This window comes from Canis lupus, chromosome 28 (assembly GCF_011100685.1).
Source record: "Canis lupus familiaris isolate Mischka breed German Shepherd chromosome 28, alternate assembly UU_Cfam_GSD_1.0, whole genome shotgun sequence".
In the NCBI taxonomy this organism is placed as follows: domain Eukaryota; kingdom Metazoa; phylum Chordata; class Mammalia; order Carnivora; family Canidae; genus Canis; species Canis lupus.
The window spans coordinates 8657597-8678062 of record NC_049249.1 but is presented as its reverse complement, the minus strand read 5'-3'; the positions used below and the strand labels follow the sequence as shown (position 1 = coordinate 8678062).

At 39.7% G+C, this 20466-nt stretch overlaps 2 protein-coding genes across 2 annotated transcripts in view; one reads left to right on the top strand and one right to left on the bottom strand.

Annotated features, from left to right (window-relative positions):
• The window catches only part of NOC3L (NOC3 like DNA replication regulator), a 35943-nt gene extending 24296 nt beyond the window's left edge, over positions 1–11647 (top strand). Inside the window, exons 14-22 of the mRNA XM_038578232.1 lie at positions 1178–1250; positions 1366–1429; positions 1512–1583; positions 2957–3138; positions 3949–4077; positions 4708–4805; positions 6203–6287; positions 6623–6762; positions 11539–11647. Of these exons, the coding sequence (XP_038434160.1) occupies positions 1178–1250; positions 1366–1429; positions 1512–1583; positions 2957–3138; positions 3949–4077; positions 4708–4805; positions 6203–6287; positions 6623–6751 (832 nt within the window). The 3' untranslated portion in view covers positions 6752–6762; positions 11539–11647. The remainder of the gene's footprint in view (positions 1–1177; positions 1251–1365; positions 1430–1511; positions 1584–2956; positions 3139–3948; positions 4078–4707; positions 4806–6202; positions 6288–6622; positions 6763–11538) is intronic.
• A 2449-nt stretch (positions 11648–14096) lies between these two features.
• PLCE1 (phospholipase C epsilon 1) overlaps positions 14097–20466 on the bottom strand; it is a 272695-nt gene continuing 266325 nt past the window's right edge. Inside the window, 3 exon segments of the mRNA NM_001136565.1 lie at positions 14097–14282; positions 14614–14829; positions 16679–16837. Coding sequence (NP_001130037.1) covers positions 14097–14282; positions 14614–14829; positions 16679–16837 — 561 coding nt within the window.

The window sequence follows — 20466 nt, the reverse complement described above, 5'->3', positions numbered from 1 at the left end:
ATGGTTACTTTGGGTAACTTTTCATGTTGGCATGATTATGTCCACTTTTTTTTTTTTTTTTTAACATTTGGGATATTCCATTTTATGGATCAATAATACTTTTATTTGGCCTGTGCCCTGTGCTGCACTGAAAATATCTTCATGCGCTTGTGTGCATATATTGTCGGCAGGTCAGAGGGTCTGCTCTTTTAAAATTTTGATAAATACTGCCCAGTTGCTTCACAAAAAAGCCATACTGGTACATGGAGAATATATCACTTTTAAGATTCTTTCTTGTTCTGAGATTTACATAGTGTCAAAGGCTCTTGCACTAATACTGAAAAATCTTTAAGTACTTCAATGCCTAGTATTTTATACGCTACAAAGTGCTCTCACCTTTAGTAGATCAGATTATTCTTCCTATAACTCTACTGAGTGATCTCAATTATTCCTAGAAACAGAGGCCCAGGACTGAAAAGGATCACATAGGCAAGTAATTGCAGAACTTGAATTAGACTGTATGTCCAATATTCTTTCCATTTTATTTTTAAAGCTTTAGTAAATATTTTTTCCATATTCCTGTAAAAGTCTCTCCTCCTTTCCCTTTTTCCTGCTTCCCGTTTTCCCAGAAGCTGATGCTTTTGGCCCTTTTATGAGTTAGAACAGCTCGGTAGCTGATAAACTTTCCTTGGGGCATTGTTCATTTTTAAGAACTTGTTTTGTAGGGCAGAAATATTCCTGAAATATTTTCAGTTTATTTAGTGCCTCTTATATATTCCTGCTGAGCATAGAGTATAGTGTCCAGGGATCCCTGGGTGGCGCAGCGGTTTGGCGCCTGCCTTTGGCCCGGGGCGCGATCCTGGAGACCCGGGATCGAATCCCACGTCGGGCTCCCGGTGCATGGAGCCTGCTTCTCCCTCTGCCTGTGTCTCTGCCTCTCTCTCTCTCTGTGACTATCATAAATAAATAAAAATTTACAAAAAAAAAAAAAAAAAAAGAGTATAGTGTCCAGCTGTGGATGAATTGTCATAAAGACCATTTTCAATTAATAAAAAGTATCAATAATTACCAATATCTCCATTGGAACTAACATTGAAATAAGGAATATTACAAATATGCCTTTAAAGTCAAAATTAATTCCTAGCTGTTTTATTTCTGCTTTTAGGTCACCGATTAACTAGAATCTGTTTGATTCTAGGTTTGCTCACCTTATAAATGTGGAGTTTTTTGATGATTTATTAGTAGTACTTCATACTCTCATTGAGTCTGGTGTAAGTAACTCTATTAATGAATTACTTTTTAAGATACAAATGCTGATTATTATCCTTAATGTCCTTTTCTCTCTCTCTCTCTCTCTCTCTCTCTTTTTTTTTTTTTTTTTTGAAGGACCTAAGCTATCGAGAAAGCCTTCACTGTGTACAGACTGCTTTTCATATTCTTTCTGGGCAAGGTAAGATATTTTCTTAATCAAGTTTTGTTTGCTTTACCTGTGGAGGCTGTAACATACCTAATTGTTTGTTGTAATTTCAAAGGTGATGTTCTGAATATTGATCCGATGAAATTCTATACACATCTATATAAAACACTGTTTAAGTTACATGCAGGTATGTACATTTTGATAATGTGTCTTTTTTTTTTTTAGACACTTTATTTTATTTTATTTTATTTTATTTTATTTTATTTTATTTTATTTTATTTTATTTTTTTTTATTTATGATAGTCACAGAGAGAGAGAGAGAGAGAGGCAGAGACACAGGCAGAGGGAGAAGCAGGCTCCATGCACCGGGAGCCCGTTGTGGGATTCGATCCCGGGTCTCCAGGATCGCGCCCTGGGCCAAAGCAGGCGCCAAACCGCTGTGCCACCCAGGGATCCCATGATAATGTGTTTTTAATAAATACTTATCTTTTAAGAATATCTTGTGACTGGTATAACAATGAAAAATGAGAAATCAGAATTGGTGTGTTAAAATGTTGGCCTCTGAGGACCACACATCTATATTTAATGTTTCATAAGAATTGGAGAGAGAATTTCTGGAATTGACTGGAGCTGTAGTACAACCCTCTCTGTCTCATGAGTAGTATAGCACTACCTCATTGGTTAGGGAAATGATTTGGGACAGGTATGACAGTTCAGCTTGGGTTTATCTGGAGTGCAGTGAAGTTATGTAATGGAAAAGTAATAAAACTACGTATTACCCCCAAAGTACAAAGATAGTGATCCAAAGGGGCACCTGCAACCCAGTGTTTATAGCAGTAATACCCACAATAGCCAAACTGGAAAGAGCTGAGGTGTCCATTGCCAGATGAATGGATAAAAAAAGATGTGGTTATATATACAATGGAATACTACTCAGCCATCAGAAAGGTCGATTACCTACTGTTTATACTGATGTGGATGTAACTGGAGGGTATTATGCTTAGAATTGTCAGTAAGAGAAAGACAGTTATATGGTTTCACTCATGTAGAGTTTTTTTTTTTTTTAAGATTTTTATTTATTCATGAGAGACACACAGAAAGAGAGGCAGAGACACAGGCAGAGGGAGAAGCAGGTTCCATGCAGGATCCTGATGTGAGACTTGATCCCAGGACCCCAGGATCATGCCCTGGGCCAAAGGCAGACGCTCAACCACTGAACCACTCAGGCATCCCTCATTCAAGTGGAGTTTAAGAAACAAAGCAGAGGATCATAGGGGAAGGAGGGGAAAATGGAGTCGAAAGAAATCAGGGAGACAAACCATGAGAGACTCTTAACTATAGGAAACAAACTGAGGGTTGCTGGAGGGAATGTTGCGGGATGGAATGGGGTAATTGGGTGATGGGCATTAAGGAGGGCATGTGATGTGATGAGCATTGGGTATTACATGCAACCAATGAATTATTGAATTCTGTATCTGAAACTAATATGTTGCTAATTGAATTAAAAAAAAAAAAAAAACGCAATGAGAACAGCCCTGAAGGGTATATCCGCTGTTTTAGGTGCTACCAATGAAGATGTTGAGATTGTACTCCAGTGCCTTGATGTCATGCTAACTAAGCGCAGAAAGCAGGTTTCTCAGCAGAGAGCCCTTGCCTTCATCAAGCGTCTTTGTACCCTTGCTCTTCACGTTCTTCCAAATTCAAGCATTGGCATTTTAGCAACCAACAGAATATTAATGCACGTAAGTAATGATACAAAGGAGTATAGCTAAGTTCTGGTAATATAACAGTGCTGTCTTGTTTGCATCTTTTTTTCCCTATTTGTGTTATTACTGTGATTAACGGCAAAATCCAGAGAGAAAAGAAGTATATAAAATTACAAAAAGAAAGCATTCCTACCCCTGTTGACACTCTGCAGAGGTAACCATTTACCATTTGGGGAGTTTTCTTCTTCCAGCAGACTTTTTTTATTCACATATAAACACATACAGCACACATAGACAAGACAACTTTTTTTTTTTTTTTTTTAAAGATCTTATTTATTTATTCATGAGAGACACAGGCAGAGGGAAAAGCAGGTTCCATGCAGGGAGCCCAACGCGGGACTTGATTTCAGGTCTCCAGGATCCCACCCTGGGCTGAAGGCGGCGCTAAACTGCTGAGCCACCCGGGCAACAACACAATTTTTTTAAGATATACGTTATTCAACTTTTTTTTTAGTGTTACAATGTTGACGAACACATTTCTGTGTCAGTATAAATACAGCTATAAAGTACATGTGTTCATAGCTCTTTTTAAAAAATATTTTATTTTTTAAGTAGGCTCTATCCATACCCAATGTGGGGCTTGAATTCATGACCCCAAGATCAAGAGTCACTCCTCCACCCACTGAGCTTGCCAGGTGCCCCGCATATAGCTCTTCATATAAGCATAAAATCAAATTAAATTTATTTTAATTTTTTTTCAAATTAAATTTAAACAGAAATGAAAATACAGAACCTAATATTCTTTATGAATATGAATTTAATTCTTTTTATGTGGCATTTTTGCAGACTTTCCCAAAAACAGATCTATTACTTGACAACGAATCTCAGGGCAGTGGGGTTTTCCTTCCTGAGTTGGATGAGCCCGAGTACTGTAATGCTCAGAACACTGCGCTTTGGGAATTGCATGCACTGCAGGTAAGGATGACCTTTTTTCTGTGAGCAGTGTTTTTCAGTTTTTCCCCAAGTAGTTATTTCCCAGAATCCTCAATATAATTTTGTTCTGGGATGGCTTTTTGTAGAATTCTTGTTTTAATAGTCTACATTTCACTTTGGTCTTAAAGATGTTGAGGTACATTTTCTAGGAAAGTGGAAAATGGCAGTTTTGTGGGGTGAAGTTTAGAAAAATTATTGAAATCTTTCCCCAACACTATTCAGAATAGAAGATCTGCATATGGCCCCACCCAATGAGACAAGTTGCCTCTCAGTTTCAAGAGGGTGGCCTGTGTCCTTAAGGGAGACTTATAGCAGATATGTCTCAGGAAACCTGTTGTAAGCTAACTTTTTCCACTCTAAAAGAGAAATTGCTTTTAGATTACTCTTTTCATACTGTAAAAGCTAGACTAAGCTATGTCACTGGTAACTTGGTCATCAGATTAATGTAATCATGTGAGCAAAGAGTATTTTTTCTTTCGGTATGTGATTACTGTGAATTACATACGTATCTGTGATTTTAAGAAATAGTGTTTATTAAAGAATATCTTTGCTGTGGTTGGTCTTTTATAAATTACTGACGTGCAAAATGTGGTTGTCCTGTTTGTCCTTCAGAGACATTACCATCCCATTGTGCGGAGATTTGCGGCCCACCTGATGGCCGGAGCCCCCTCTGAAGGCTCGGCAGCGCTCAAGCCAGAGTTGAGCCGGAGGTAGTAGCCAGCCCCGCTGTGTCAGGCCTGCCATTGGTCACTATTTGCTCTGAGAAGTCTGCTTTAGGAAGCCCTAGGTTTGGAAATACAAAGTGCCAGTTGATCTAGATTTGGTCTTGATTTGTATTCCTGAATTGTTCTAAGGAGAAAACATGCTGACTGTGATTTTGTTAGTGTGTTTTTGATGATCACTTAATGTGTTTTTGGTTATAAAAAGTTTCACACATCCAGGTAAATTGAAAGAATAGTGAAAACACAAATGCCCGACATTTAGTAAGATAATGCTGTATTTGCTAGATGTGACGATTCACAAGTCCAGCCACAGTGAGAGTCCCGTGTCCCCTCCTCCCGATGGTCCTGCTGAAGCCAGCAGGGCAGAACTGAGAGAAGAGAAGTGCTTTGGAACACTGCCACTCAGAGAGGCCACAGTTTTCTCCATGGGCCTCGCAGTCCCCTTGGTGTAGTGTGGCCACATCTGCCCCCCAGCCTCCATTGGATGCTCCAGATTGGGAGTTAGGGTCCTGCTGGGAGAAGTTTCCTTTCCAACTTCTTACTTTGAAAAATTTCAAAAGTACCAAACAGTTGAAAGAATAATGACCTTTTTCCATGGAAAAGAAAATGACGTAAGAGACACCTTGTAATGTACTCACAGCTCAGAATTAATAGTTTGCTGTAGATTTCTCTCCTCACTTGCAGCCCCTGGTTTCTTGAATTTGGAGATCACAGACAAGTGACCATAGGCCAGCAGATATTCTGGCCTCTTCAAAGTTTAAACAAAAATTGAATTTTTTGCTATGTTTTAAATATTGGACAAATACACCTAAAAATAAAAGTTCCAGCTTCTCTTGAAGTACTGGGAGATTTGGCAAAGTAGCTGTATATTTCTACATGGCAGAAGAAGTCAGCTGCTTCCTCATTCTAAATGAGGCATAAACTCTAGTTTTCTGTGAACCCTTTTCCTTCTGGGCAGAATAGAGATAACTTTTGGCCTTATTAAATGCCATTTACTTTTTTCCCTCATACGTCCTATCTGTCCTCCAGCCTCGTTTTTTTAAAATGGAGAAGAAAACAATTACCCATCAGCTTTCTTATTCATGATCCTTTTCTGGCATTTTTTTTTTTTTTAAGATTTTATTTATTTATTCATGAGAGACAGACAGAGAGAGAGAGAGAGAGAGAGAGGCAGAGACAGAGACACAGGCAGAGGGAGAAGCAGGCTCCATGCAGGAGCCTAACGTGGGACTCGATCCTGGGTCTCCAGGAACAGGCCCTGGGCTGAAGGCGGTGCTAAACTGGGCTGCCCATTAGAATAATGAGTCCTTCTCTTTGGGTACAGTCTAATTATTTTCTAGATATCCAGATAGAGTGATGTCTTTACATTCCTTCTGTGATTATAGATCTGCTGCAGAACTCTTTGAGACATACAGCATGGCTGCAATGACATTCAATCCTCCCGTTGAATCTTCAAGTTCCAAAAGAAAGGTGTGTGAGATTTTTTCATTATTTTTAAAAGATGAAATAAAAACTTATTAACTGATTCCAACTTCCTAATTGCATTACAGATTTTTTTTTCCCATGTTCAGGAATTGATGGTGGGCTGGATGTGTGGGATTGGGACTCTGGGAGATGGTCATGAGACCATTCTGTTCGGTGTAGGCATGTAGGATGTGTCCGGGTCCTGACCCAGTGCTTGTCACTATCAGGTGTCATGTGCTGGTTCAGGGTCCACTGTTGCCATTTTCAGTTTTGCTCATGGCTTGGCTTTTGCTTATGACAAAGAACTTTTAATATGAGTCACTTTTAACATTTTTTTTCAGAATGAAGTTTTACAAGGGGATTCATTTTTGAATGAAGATTTAAATCAACTAATCAAAAGACATTGCAGTGAAGCAGCTACTCACTTCCCTCTGGATTTCACCAAATATTTGAAAACATCACTACGGTAGAAGAGTGAAGTGTCAGTGGACTTTATTGTATATTTATGTTTGTTTAGGTGCACACAGAGACATACTAGTTTATTTAGGACATTCTCTTTTTATACAAGGGAAGCTTCCTAAGAAAATGCATAGAGGAGGTTAGAATTTCCCTTTGCACGGCACAGGGTTCTGCCCCAATTCTGAAATTGTAATTAAGAAAGGAGAATTGAAAGCCCTCCATTCCCATATTTTGAAGTTTTTTAATGACATTGCTTTTTAAGACTTAATATACATCTAAGGGCGCCTGGGTGGCTTGATTGAGCGTCTGACTCTGGATTTCAGCTCAGGTCATCATCTCAGGGTCATGAGATTGAGCCCCACATCGGGCTCTGCGCTGGGCGTGGAGTCTGCTTAAGATTCTCTCTCTCCCTCTACCCGAATTCCCTGTTCTCTCTCTTCCTCTCTAAAAAAAAAAAAGAAACCCCAAAAGCAATATACATCTTAAGTTATAGTTTAAAAAAGATCTTTGGAGTGAACTTAATTGAATTACAGTTGCTAGATTAGAATAAGGGCATAGAGTGCAGAAAAATCAAGACCACGAGATTGCTTTTTTTTTTTTTTTTTTACCATTCAGCTACTCTTTATAACCAAACTCTCTCAAATGAAATAAGTACATTTTTATTGCAACACTATAGATGGAAATGAGACAAGTTCTATATATGAGTATATTTTCAGGAAAATTTTTGAGAAAAAAAATAGCTTGAAATTGGACGCCAAGTTCATTGGCTCTTGCTGAATGACACACTTTAAGAAGTAACCTAGTTTGATCTTATTTAAGAAAATGAGAGTGTTCATTATGGTTACTTTCAAAAAAAGTTTGAATGTGATCCTAGTCTCTTCAGAGTTCGTCGCATTTTCTTATGTGCTCTGGAGGGTGATGGGGGATGAACTCTGGGTGGGAAAGCCAAGTTGAAGACTTGACTCTGTTTTAAGGATAAATGATGCTGTTGAAGGGCTTTTTCTCTTTTCTTTCTCTTTCTCCTATTCCTCTTCCTTCTCTTCCTTCTTCCTTGTCTCTTTGTACAGATAAAGTCCTATTCTTATGAATATAATTAAAAAGCAATATTTTACCTAAGTTATTGTCATATTCTAGGAATGGCCTATGAAGTTAAGTTTTTGTAACAACAGGTTATAAATATCCTCTCCTGTGAATAACTGAATAAAACAGCTACTTTTTTTTGCCTTCTCTTCTTATGTAAGAATTAAAGAAGTCACAGCAGTCCCAACTAAATACATCTCTTATGTCTTCAAAACTAGGGATCCCTGGGTGGCGCAGCGGTTTGGCGCCTGCCTTTAGCCCAGGGCGCGATCCTGGAGACCCGGGATCGAATCCCACGTCAGGCTCCCGGTGCATGGAGCCTGCTTCTCCCTCTGCCTGTGTCTCTGCCTCTCTCTGCCTCTCTCTCTCTCTCTCTGATTATCATAAATAAATAAAAAAAAATTAAAAAAAAAAAAAAAAAAAAACAAAAAAAACAAAAAAAACAAAACTATAGAAGCCAGTTCTTTTGGTCTAGAGCTTAAAGTCCCCCCTTTTTTTCCCTCATGAAGTAAATGAAAATAGAAAGTTCCTTTATTACTCCAGCTTAATGGAGAGTATCAGCTCAACATTGCATGTTGATCTTTTGGCATGTTCTTACATGTGATTTTAGGCTTAATTATTTTAATGAGAATGTACGATTTAACATACACATATTTGCTTTTAACCTACATTTCAGATATAAAACAGTCCAGAAATGTTATGAATAGTTTTTTGGATGGTCATAGGATCTTTCCCTGGGACCAATACACGTCACAAATCATTTATTCCTTCCTTCATTCATTTATTTATTTACTTACTTACTTACCAAACATATATAAATACATTTATCTTTCACTTTGGCAGCAAAAACTGTACTTTAGGTGAAAAATCCATTTTAAAATAGAAATTCATCAACTATTTCACACTTGTATTGTGCTTTTAACCTAGTTACACATATAGAGAATCACAGTGGGACCATTAATTTATACATCTAGTATCAACTACTCTTGGTTTGAGAATGATATCTATTTGTGCATAAACTTATATGGCCTGTTTGATGAGTTTCATTTTCAGAACTAAATATCATGGTCATTAACAGTAACATACACACACTCTGAGGCTATAACACACCACAGCCTTAATATTTTTTTTAAACTAGACAAATATCGAGCACCTACTGTGTGCTTAGCACTGTGCTAGGCACTTAAAAGTGAAGTGGGGGGTAATATGTATAAGACACAGCTTCAGTCTTCCCTGGACTGGGATAAGATCATTCACACAACATTTAAAAAACTGGAACTTTACCCAGTTCAGTGTCAGAGTGAATTATTTCAAAGTTCAGATACCTAGGAAAGGTTTCATAGACCTGCTTGAGCATGTCTATTCTGGAGACTATTTTGGAGATTTTATACATCTAAGAGATGTATATGAATAACTTGGGAATCATGGAGATTCAGTATTTCAGCGACATTTAGATCATCCCACGTCACAACCCTTAGCCGTCAGCCAAAGACTGATCCCTTAGGACGTTGACACTTAGAGATGGCCAAGAACATACAAATTGTTAACAACACACGGTATCACGGGGGTGCTGACCTAAGGGTGGACTTTGTGTAAGAGGCAATCTTCCTTTTCTGGTAACTTTCTGGAGGGTCCCCTCACTTCGCTGCTCATGTAAGAAGCAACTGCAAGGGGTCAGAGGCAGCCATCGAGAGAATTGTAGGCTGTAGGCTGTAGGCTGCCTCTCCCTCCACCAAGTAAGAGATGAGACCCCAGCCAGGAGAATCCTACTCTTCTCTTGGTGTGGTGGCAGTGAATTCGGTTTTACCAGGCAGAATGCAGGCTCTGTGACTTGTCAGAATTAAGCAAGGCCTGTGGGTATCTGGGCAGAGGGGACAGGTCTATGGAGTTAGAAGGAAAGAGAAGAGGAAGGGGAAGATGGCGTTTGAGAAAGGAGTATGTGTGGCAGGAGGGGGCCCTCGTCATCAGTGAGCCTCCAGTGTTTCCGAGCCATGGAGATGGGAGACCTTTGTATGAAAGCAAATTTAAGTAAAAACTCACTTCTGCTGAGTTGCACTTCCTGTCTACCCCCAACTGGAGAATTGCTAAGCAACTATTACTTGCTAAGGATGATATGAAAAGAGGTATTTCCTCAAGAGGGCATTTGCTGCCCAAATAGTATTGTTACTTCCTATCGATTTGCCCTCAAACTAACCCTCAATTCCTTAACTACCTCACGCAACCTATTACTTTGCAAAACAACCAATTCCAGATGAACAGGTGATCAAGGGGAAGTTAATCTCTTTCAGTGTCACAGACCATGTTGGATTCTTATCTAATCCTTTCTCACCAGCTATACACATTCTGTAAAGCTGGCATCACCTAACAGTAACAGAACTGCTCCTTTGTTTTTAGTGAAGTGTGTTAACATATTTTTCTCCAAAATCTTGTAATAAACCTTTGCATATTTAAGTTCTCTTCCATATCAACTTTACTGATAAAAGTTTGCTACCCAGATTTTTAGCAGTCTGGAAAGTATGATTTGGTAACTGGTTCAGTCTGAGTGGCTGTTTGATTCATTCAAAATAAAAGGATAATTTTTCATTTGGTATACCAACATAGCTATACAGTTCAGAGAAGCTACCAATAAAAATTTCATATATTTGGCAAACGCCAAGTTAGTGGACACTACATTTTGAGCAAAATGTGTCCCCAAGACTCTGGAAGGAAGTCCCCAAGACTCTGATACAATGGAGGATGTACTTTCACCTCTAAGTAGGATGAACAACCAAGTTGGGTTCGACATAGGGAATACATTCACTTGTAAAACCTAGTCTCACTTCTGTCCCAGAAGTTTCAGACTGTCCTGCCACGGAATCAACTATGTTACAGATGGCGGTGGGGCGGGGCAGGGCTGGAGCTTAGTGTCAAGGCCAAGGTCTAAACCTCCAGCGATGAGTCTTGCTTCTCGGCCTGTTTCTCTGCACAGTTTTCATTTAGAGTCTAGCCAGTGAGGCCAGTACCTCGGTTTTCAGTACACGGTAAACCGAAACAGAAAAAAATGCCAAATTAATAGAAGCATGAGAGTGTTTCTGGAATATTTTTTCCAACTGGGGCAGTATTGTGCATTTCTTCTAGACCGAGGACTTGAAGAGAAACCTGTAGCCTGGGCAAACCACATCAAACTGGAATAGCTTGAATTCTGGCGCCAGCAAATGGTGGCTGTTCTAGCTAGCATTAAGGCTTTGAGTCAGTAAGAACTTCCATTAATGTGAAAGCTGTCTGGTGTATTTTTTAACACTTCCAATTTTAGAATATGCAAAGAACTGCGGACTGTTTTATTCATGTTTATAATTGGTAATAAATAAATGAAACAAAACCAAACAGAACCAAAAACCCCAAAACTTTCCAAAGAAAAAGGATTTTTGGTGTGCTTTATAATTTGAAGAAAAAAATTTAATATCAGTAGAAAGATAAAATTTAGATTTTAGAGGAACACATTTCATTTTTAAAGTCATAATTTGCTTCATACCAAGAATGAGAAGAATCCTTTACACTTATGTGATAGTTTATACAGCAAGATTTTAAAGGTAATTACCTTAAATGGCAATTATGGCTTGGATCAATAGCTCTTCAGTTAATCAGAAATGAAAATAAAGCTTTTTTTTTTTTTTTTTTTTTTTACATGAAATTCTGTTCCATGTCAGGTATTCAGAGAACACATATTTTTTCTTTTTAGGAGATTTGTCTTCAAATAGAACCACTGATGCTTCTAATCCATAAGCAATATCAAGAAAGCTATGTATAATAAATACAAAATAAATAAATTCGAACACCAACTCAGTCTACTTTTGCTTTAAGAAATGGTTAAATTTCTTGTTAAGATGTCACAACTCAGAAGATATTAATTTATACATCATTCTAAATTCAGTCTGTGAAAACCAAAAGTGGAATAATCTGTGAATACATAAGCAATAAACTTAAAAAAAATCCATCATTCTCTACATAAAAAGAAATGCCAAATAAGAGTCCACTAATGGTGCACAATATAGAAACTACATTTTACTTTTTAATGAATCTTACAGGTTATATTTACATTTGCAATGCCCCAAAGCTTCCGATTGTCAGTCATGAATGTGATGAAAGCTAGTTTGCTTGTGTTCAGACCACTGTGGCTCTTGTTCCCAGTTTTCTAAGTTGGGTCAGCAAACCATGGCCCTGGGCTAAATCCAGCCCACCACCAGTTTCTGTATGGCTCTTGAACTAAGCATAGTTTTACATTTTTAAATGCTTGAAAAAAAAACCCAAAGAGGATTTACTTGTGACATGAAAATTATATGAAATTGCAATTTCAGTGTCTGTAAATAGTTTTATTGGAACACAGCCACACTCATGTATAGATGGTCTATGGCTGCTTTTGCACTGTTAACAGCCAAGCTGAGTAGTTGCAGCGGAGATCATATGGCCCATAAAGCCTAAAATACTTATTGTCTGGCCCTTGATGGACAAAGTTTGCTGACCCTTACTCTAAGTCTGTTACTGCAAGCAGCTTAGCAATGTTCCAACTGCTGACATTTGTAAAATGGCAGTCTCCTGGGCTGCTTTGCTGCATTCATCAAGAAACTGGTTGGTAGGTAGCCCTGTGTCATTTTGCTTGACCTCAGCATGGACTTCACATCATGAGTGAAGAAGGCTTCAGTTCAGAAATCAATTTCCAGTTGAAGTGTAATGAAAGTAAGGAAATTATATTTGTTTCCACCATGTTCACTCTTGACTAACTTCTTACCAAAAGATCTTCACCTGTAAAGTGGTATACATAAGCCTGTTAGTATATTTAAAATGAAGGAGCAGAAACATCTGCAGTGTAGTACAGGTTTAGTGTTATTCAAGAGAAACCCACAGGTCTGGTGGCTGCTTTGGAAGAAGAGACTGCCATAAACTCGCAGTGTTATGACACGATGTTCCTGGGAGGTGGAACACGAGCCTATTTCTGCCCTGGAACACCACATCCTTTAGAAAGATTTTTTAAAAATCACAATCCAGTTTAATCACAATAAACTTCAACTTTTCTTAAAGGTGGAATTACTTCAACTCTGCCTTATTCCAGATAAAAGAGTAAGATAAAATAATTGTTCAGGAGTTCCTAAATTATTGAGGGGTAACTCTTAAAACTTCAGGGGTGAAAATTTGAGTAAGTAACATGAAACCTTATGTTCTCAGAAAGCAGTAAAAACACAAAACTGGCCTCATGAGTACAGAAAGTCCTCACAAGGATGCCTTTTTGAGGGCACCATCTGTACAAGAGTTCATAACATGATTCATACTCTGAAGGAGGGGGTTGTTCTGAAGGCATTTGTAGTATGGAGGACCATTTATTCAGGACTTTCTCCTTAAATTATAAACATGGGCTCGGTGTATTGGGCCTTCTTTTGTGCTCGTGTAAATCAGATTAGGTCCTGCCAAAAGGTATCAATGAATTCTTTAATTGCGAGCTTCTGTGATTTTATATAAGAAATTCCTGACTGTGATAAAGGCAGACGAAGCTCTGCAGTGTAAGCCGCAATGCCTTCGCTATGCTAGCAGTCTCTCAATTTTAGAACTACAATGGCACAGGTAAAGAGTGAGCTTTACTAATCCCTTGGGTTCATTAAGAAACTAAAGGAAAAAAAATCTATGCTTGGTTTCCTTATGTTTTTTGTTTTTGTTTGAGTTGGGGTTCCATATAATTTGTTTAAAGATGGAACAAAGTTTACTCTGTAGATACCTAGCAATGGGCAGGCAACCAAAGGCTGACTTTACTGCCGTTTCCAGATAGAGGCTGTTAGGCAATTTTGCTTTCTTTCTAACCATAAGATCTTGAATGCCAGATTTTTATTTTTTAATTGAGGCAGACCAAGGTGAGGTCATTGTGGCTAAATCAAACCTCAAAATGGACAGCATGAAACTAGAAATGCAAGGGCATGAGAGTTGAATGACCCACAACAGTCCTTCAAGAATATCTGTATTAGTGACAGATAATTAAGGCAGTTCCAGGTCTGAACAAAAATGAGGCTGATGTAGTTTGGGCAAGTTGTCCTCTCGGGGCCTTTGTTTAGTTATCTACAAGTGGTCTAAAATGATAAATGCTAAAAGTACATGGATCTTCAGAGCCCTTTTCCTGCTTTTTGGTACAATTCCCATCTGACTTCAGGGGACATCCTCCTCTGGGCCTGCTGCCTTGTACAGTAGTATAGATGGGCCCCTATTTCAAAATGGTGCAATGACTCAGTCTACCTGGGTAAAACATGCCAACCTTGGTTATTGTCGGGAGTCTGTGGTGTCACTGGAGGACAAGCTGCCCGTGGGCTTCTCCTCCTTGTTTTGGACACTTTCTGAGGCCAAGACCTGAGAAGATGTGAGTCCTCGGGGCTGTTTAGTTGATTTGGTGAACTTCTTGAATTCACTTGCGAAAGAAATGCCTTTTCTTTTATCTTCTCGGGATGCCTGTGGAAAAAAAAAAAACTTTCCATGGGTATAAGGTAAAAGCCAGGATCCTCAATCACCTAACAAGCTATCATGGAGCCCTTTCTTCTTCCTCTCTCAGGAGAGCTTTGGGAAGAAGTGCTGTGGGAATCCCGTCTCAGGACTGCTTAACCACAGCAGGGAGCACACATTTCTCTTCATGTAGTAAAAACAAAGCCAAACAGTTTTCTCCCAACAATATTCCTTGACTTTGAAACTTTCTCCTAGATTTCACGAGTTCCCAGATTTGATTACCACATAGTTATGAACATCAGATCCTTTGTGGAGAGAGCAAGAGAGCTTTGAACTTTACCTGCACCTGCTCCTTTAGCCTGAGGATGAATTTTCCAGCACCTTTCCACTTGCTCTGGGCTTGAAACACACACTCTTGGTCCAAAAGGACCCGCTGGGAGGACTTTGGGGTGGAGGACTTCTTGGTAGCATCTTTCACCACCTCTTCCAGAAGCACATAGTCACTCGGGTTGGGGTTACTCAGGATGCTATAGGAATATTTGGCTTTGCATAAGGTCTGAAAGATAAGTGATGGTCAACTGGATACTGACACATCATCTCCAGCACCTGCATCCATTCCAAATGAAACTCTAAGGTGGGAACATGTCACCAATTTTTAGAGAAGGAGGGGAACTTTCAGATTGTATCGTCCCATCCCTCATTTGACATTTGTGTGGTTGTTGCGTATAATATGCTTTCCCATGTTACCTGATGAAGCTTCACAACAGACCCTGATTTACATATTACCCCATTTTTGGACAAGAAAACTTAAATGTATGGAGGTTAAGCAGATTCCAGAGAATGCACAGCTACTGAGTAACAGAGTAAGGACTTCTACTGGACTTGCTACATGCACCAAGCCTCATGGACATGAAGGTCACAGAGACCATGAAGGACAGAGTCCTGACCCTTGGGAGCCTCTCTGTCCTAGCAAGCTGCCTCCTTGTCACAGGGTCTTGGATGTGGAAGGCATTTTTGTAATTTGCCTGGTCTCACTTCCCATTTAGTACAAGATCATCTTTCATTTATACATTTACTTGTTCATCAAATGTTTAGTGAGGGCCTTCTGTGTTCCAGATACGTACTATACTTTGGGAGATAAAGGAAACAAACAAACATGTCTAGTCTCTCTTAGAGTCAAACTCTATTAAGGAGGAAAATATTAACCACCTGATCATGTAGTAATAGCAAATAGCACTTAAATAGTGCTTACCAGGTGCTAGACATTGAACGCCTTATGTATATTTACTGATTTAATCTTCACATCAACTCTGTGTGGAAAGTACTGTTATACTATCTCCATGTTACCGATGCAGTAGCTTACCACCCAGTATATAATATAGTGTGCTGGAACCAACTTGAACAGGCCATAAAATCAGACATGCTGCAGTATCCATGCAACAGAAATTGGCAAATACTAGGGGCGCCTGGATGCCTCTGTCCATTGAGCGTCTGCCTTCAGCTCAGGTCCTGATCCTGGAGTCTCAGGATTGGCCACATCAAGCTCCCTGCTCAGCAGGGAGTCAGCTTCTCCCTCTCCCTCTGCATCCCCCTACCCCCCTCTCATGCTCAGGCTCTCTCTCTCCCTCTCTCAAATAAATAAAATCAAAAAAATAAAAAAAAAGAAAAAGAAAGAAAGAAAGAAAAAAAAGAAAGAAAGAAAGAAAAGAAGGAAGGAAGGAAGGAAGGAAGGAAGGAAGGAAGGAAGGAAGGAAGGAAGGAAGGAAGGGAAATTGGCAAAATACTAAAAATCAAATAGGGCTTTTTTTTTTTTTTTTTTTCTTTTTCTTTTTCTTTTTTCTTTTTCTTTAGGAGAGCTGGTTTCCCAGCACACCACTGTAACTGAGGCCCTAGGAAATAGAGCTGGGATTTGATCCTGGAGCTATCTGATCTAGAGTCTGTGCCATGAACCATTAGCTTTACTACTTCTCAAATGGGCATTTAATAAACACAAAGCATTACGAGGCTTGAAGAAAGGAGATACAGTTTTTTGAAACCATCTATGCCAAGAAGCATGACTTAGAGGAGCGAGAGGGCCAGAGAAGGCCTCCAGGATGTCCTCTGTAAGATCTTTAAGAAACAGTCACCAGGGCCTGGCTTAAGCATTTCTGAGATGATGAAATTACTACTCTGTGGAGTCCCCTCTTAAATCTGTTATCAACCCTTCCAAAGAGAGCCGGACTCCCAACAGATACTAGGCCAGTGTCTGTTAAAGGAATGAACTAGTATCCCAACCTAGAGACACACTCTCCCTTTTCATTTCTCCATTGTTCTAGAACTTCATTCATAAGACAAGCTGACGTCTGATTTGTCCCAGTGATTTACACTGATGAGCAGACTGAGACAAGCAAGGGGGAGGCTTTCACCTGTTGAATGACATCCTGAGCGGTGCTGACACGGGGCGCTTTGATGACCGTCCGAGGTTGCTCTGGAGAAACGTCATGCACTTGGACAAAGAAGCTCTCCTCCTCCGAGCTCAAGATCACCTCTTTCTCATCTTGAACAATGCTTCTCTCTTCTAGGTTCTGTGTTTAAAAAAGAAGAAAAGTATGAGTAAATGGTAAGAGGATGTACAGCAAGAAAGAAAAACCCACAGTGGAAACGTGAGCTGTATCTGGGCAATGTAGAAACCATTTCTCAGCTTTCTATTTCATATACTTTAATAGTTCATAAATGATTCCACAGGAATACCCATGTCTTCTGAGGGAAAGAAAGTAATGTAGGTATTTTTCTTTTTTTCTTAAAGATTTTATTTATTTATTCATAAGAGACAGAGAGAGAGGCAGAGACACAGGCAGAGGAAGAAGCAGGCTCCCCGTGGGAAACCCAATGCGGGACTCAATCCCAGGACCCTGGGATCACGACCTGAGCTGAAGGCAGAAGCTCAACCACTGAGCCACCCAGGGGTCCCAATGTAGGTATTTCTGCTGATGTTGACAGACTGCTAAGGTCTGGCTCACAATAAGCCAGTACACCTACTCCTACTACCTGTAGATTTTGGGTCCAAGTCAACTGGAGATATATTTGTAAAAGGACAATGTACCAAATTGCCAATTACCAAGAGCCAAATAAGAACAGAGTAAATTATATTTAAGAGAAAGCCCATCCATTCCCTACACATTTAAGAAATGCTAGATATCTGAACAATGAAACATGCAAACTGCCCCTCAGCCAGGCTGGAAGAAAAGAACCAGTGGTGAAAAGGCTGAAACAATGGCTGGAGGTAGGATACCCTGAAACGAATATTGACAAAATTCTCAATAATTAAGACAATTGATCATCAGGTTAATTGGCTTTGGTGAACTGGCTTTCAGTAAATTTTACACATGTAACTTTAAGTATATTTAGATGTATCTATAGACATGTACCTTATTAAAATTATTTCAAGCAGTATAGAAATATATTGATAAAAAGCCATACTTTCCCTATTATCAGCTTTTTCACTCCTCTCGTCTTCTCTACAAAAAAACCACTGTTGTTAGGTCATATATACTTCTAAACATCTGCTATGGATATATGTATTTCTGTGTATGTGAACACGTATATACAATGAAGCCCTGGAATTGTGTGAATTTAGATATAATATAATCACCAAATAGCTCCTGTTTGTTGTTAGCTCTAGTCTCAAATGAAGGGTAGGTTAGCTTCTGCAAGGGGGAGGTCTAAAGGAGGGAGGGACAACCCCATCTCCGGAAGTGAGCATTTAGCAGGAAGGTCCTTTGATCTTCAACAGTTTCCTAGCCTAATGTCCTCAGATCAAGCCACTGAAATGGTGCTAACAAACCAGAGAAATCCAAGAATTGCTGTCACTATTCTGGAGGTTCCAACCAGCCTTAGGGACCCAGAATTGTCCTCATGGATATAAAAGTCAGAATGGATATCGTCACCAGGTGGCGCCAAACCACAGCAAGGACCAGAAAGGACTGGTTCCTGGAGCTTGTCAATCAGCCCACAGGCTCACCCCAATCATTTCTTTAATCTTGCAGTCATGGTCTCTGCAGTTTTCATGACTGATGTTTCTGGACCCCATTTGTTATATTACTGGTGTTGGGGAGGGGGGAGTTACTGTCTATATTATATTAACTTCACATAATGTTCTGCAACTTGTTTTTTGTCCCTACTTAAAAGATTGTGGTGCTCATTTCGTGTCAGTTCCTAGAGACTTAGCTGTGTAATATGTCCCTGTGTTGATCATAATATATTTAATCAGTTGGAGAGTGGGGTTGGGTGGTAATTCATCTGACAATTTATAATCTGTATCTTGAAAACCACGAAGCAAGCAAGCATAAAAAAAACCAAAAAAGGTTCTAATAGACACATAAAATACCTCAATAACTATGCAATAAGCATGACTTTCAAGAGAGCTCCTTGGAACCTCCCTCAGAACTTATTTGTTTGCAAGGAGTTCTCTGCCGCATTAGAAGGCACAGCTTCTATGGCCAGAACAACAGCCTTCTCTTGAAGCTCTTTAGGCTTACTAAACATTTTTCTACATATGGTCTATATGTTTGGCATGAGTCTCATGTTTATCTTTTTTAATCAGGTAAAGTAGTTTCTATTACAGATTTACAGGTTAGGGAACAGAGGTTTACAGAAGTTAAACAAGCTGTCAAGGCCATCTAATTTGTGGCAGAGCCAGGTCTGTCTGATTTCACATCCAGGAGGTGTCACAGGAGGGCATACTGACGGCAGGAAGATGTGATCCTGACCACCTGAGAGCCTAGGAGGCGAGACAACTATACAAGGCGGGCAGGCAGGCGGGCAGAAGAGATCAGAGGTCATAGCAGTTTGGGGACTTTGAATATGTGGGCAAACTACTTTTATCTCACGAGTTCCACAGAATGCAATAAGTGGAAATACTTATAGCTCAGACCTATCGACTATGCTAGTATCTGCTCATTCAATAACTGCTGAATTCATGTATTCAGTCAGCAAATATGTACCTGTGTGTGTCACTATGTACCAGGTCAACCTAAACACTTTATTTTTTTTTAAGATTTTATTTATTCAAGAGAGACACAGAGAGACAGAGTCAGAGACACAGGCAGACGGAGAAGCAGGCTCCATGCAGGGAAACCTGATGTGGGACTCGATCCCAGGACTCCGGGATCACACCCTGAGCTGAAGGCAGATGCTCAACGACTGAACCACCCAGGCGTCCCAACCTAAACACTTTAAATGTGATTTGTTATCTTAGCAGGAACATGTCAGTCACTTCAAAAACCTCCCCACGCCTGAATGGCTCAGTTGGATAAGTGCCTGCCTTTGGCTTAGGTCATGATCCTGAGGTCCTGGGATCAAGTCCCGAATCAGGCTCCCTGCTCAGTGGGGAGTCTGCTTTTCCCTCTGCCCCTTCCCCGACTCCTGTTCTCTCTCTCAAATAAATAAATAAATAAATAAATAAATAAATAAATAAAATAAATAAAATAAATAAATAAAATCTTTAAAAAAATCCTCCCACAAAGGCAGGAGAGCTTACTGTATTTTCCCCATCAGAAAATGCTTGTTAGCCTTCCCTTCTAATTTATCCCCTGTATTCTTCAGAATGTTTCTCTTCCACCAGCCCTTATTAAATATTTATTCCTCAGGTCTCTACAGCCTGTTTTCATATACATTTTATTTATTAAAAAAAGAGATTCTATTTATTTATTTGGCAGAGAGTGAGTGAACACAAGCAGGGGGGCAGCTACAGGCAGATTGAGAGGGAGAAGCAGACTTTCTGCTGAGCAGGGTGCCTGACGTGTGGCTCCATCCCAAGACCCTGGGATCATGACCTGAGCTAAAGGCAGATGCTTAACTCACTGAGCCACCCAGAAACCCCTTTCATATACATTTCAAATATTTTAATTAATTATTTAATTAATTTATTTATTATAGAGAGAAAGAGAAAGGGAGAGAGAGAGTGCCAGCGGGGAGAGGGACAAGCAGACTCCATGCTCAGTGTGGAGCCCTATGTGGAGCTCGACTCCAGGACCCTGAGATCATGACAAGAACCAAAACCAAGAGTCAGAAGCTTAACCCAATGTACCTCAGGTGCCCCTTGTGCATTTTAAGTTGGAGATGGGCTTCCTAGCCTCCACAACCCTTTTGGCTATATGACACTCAAAACAGCCTGCCCATGTTCTCTCCTACTTGCTGCCTCCTGCTGCCCCCA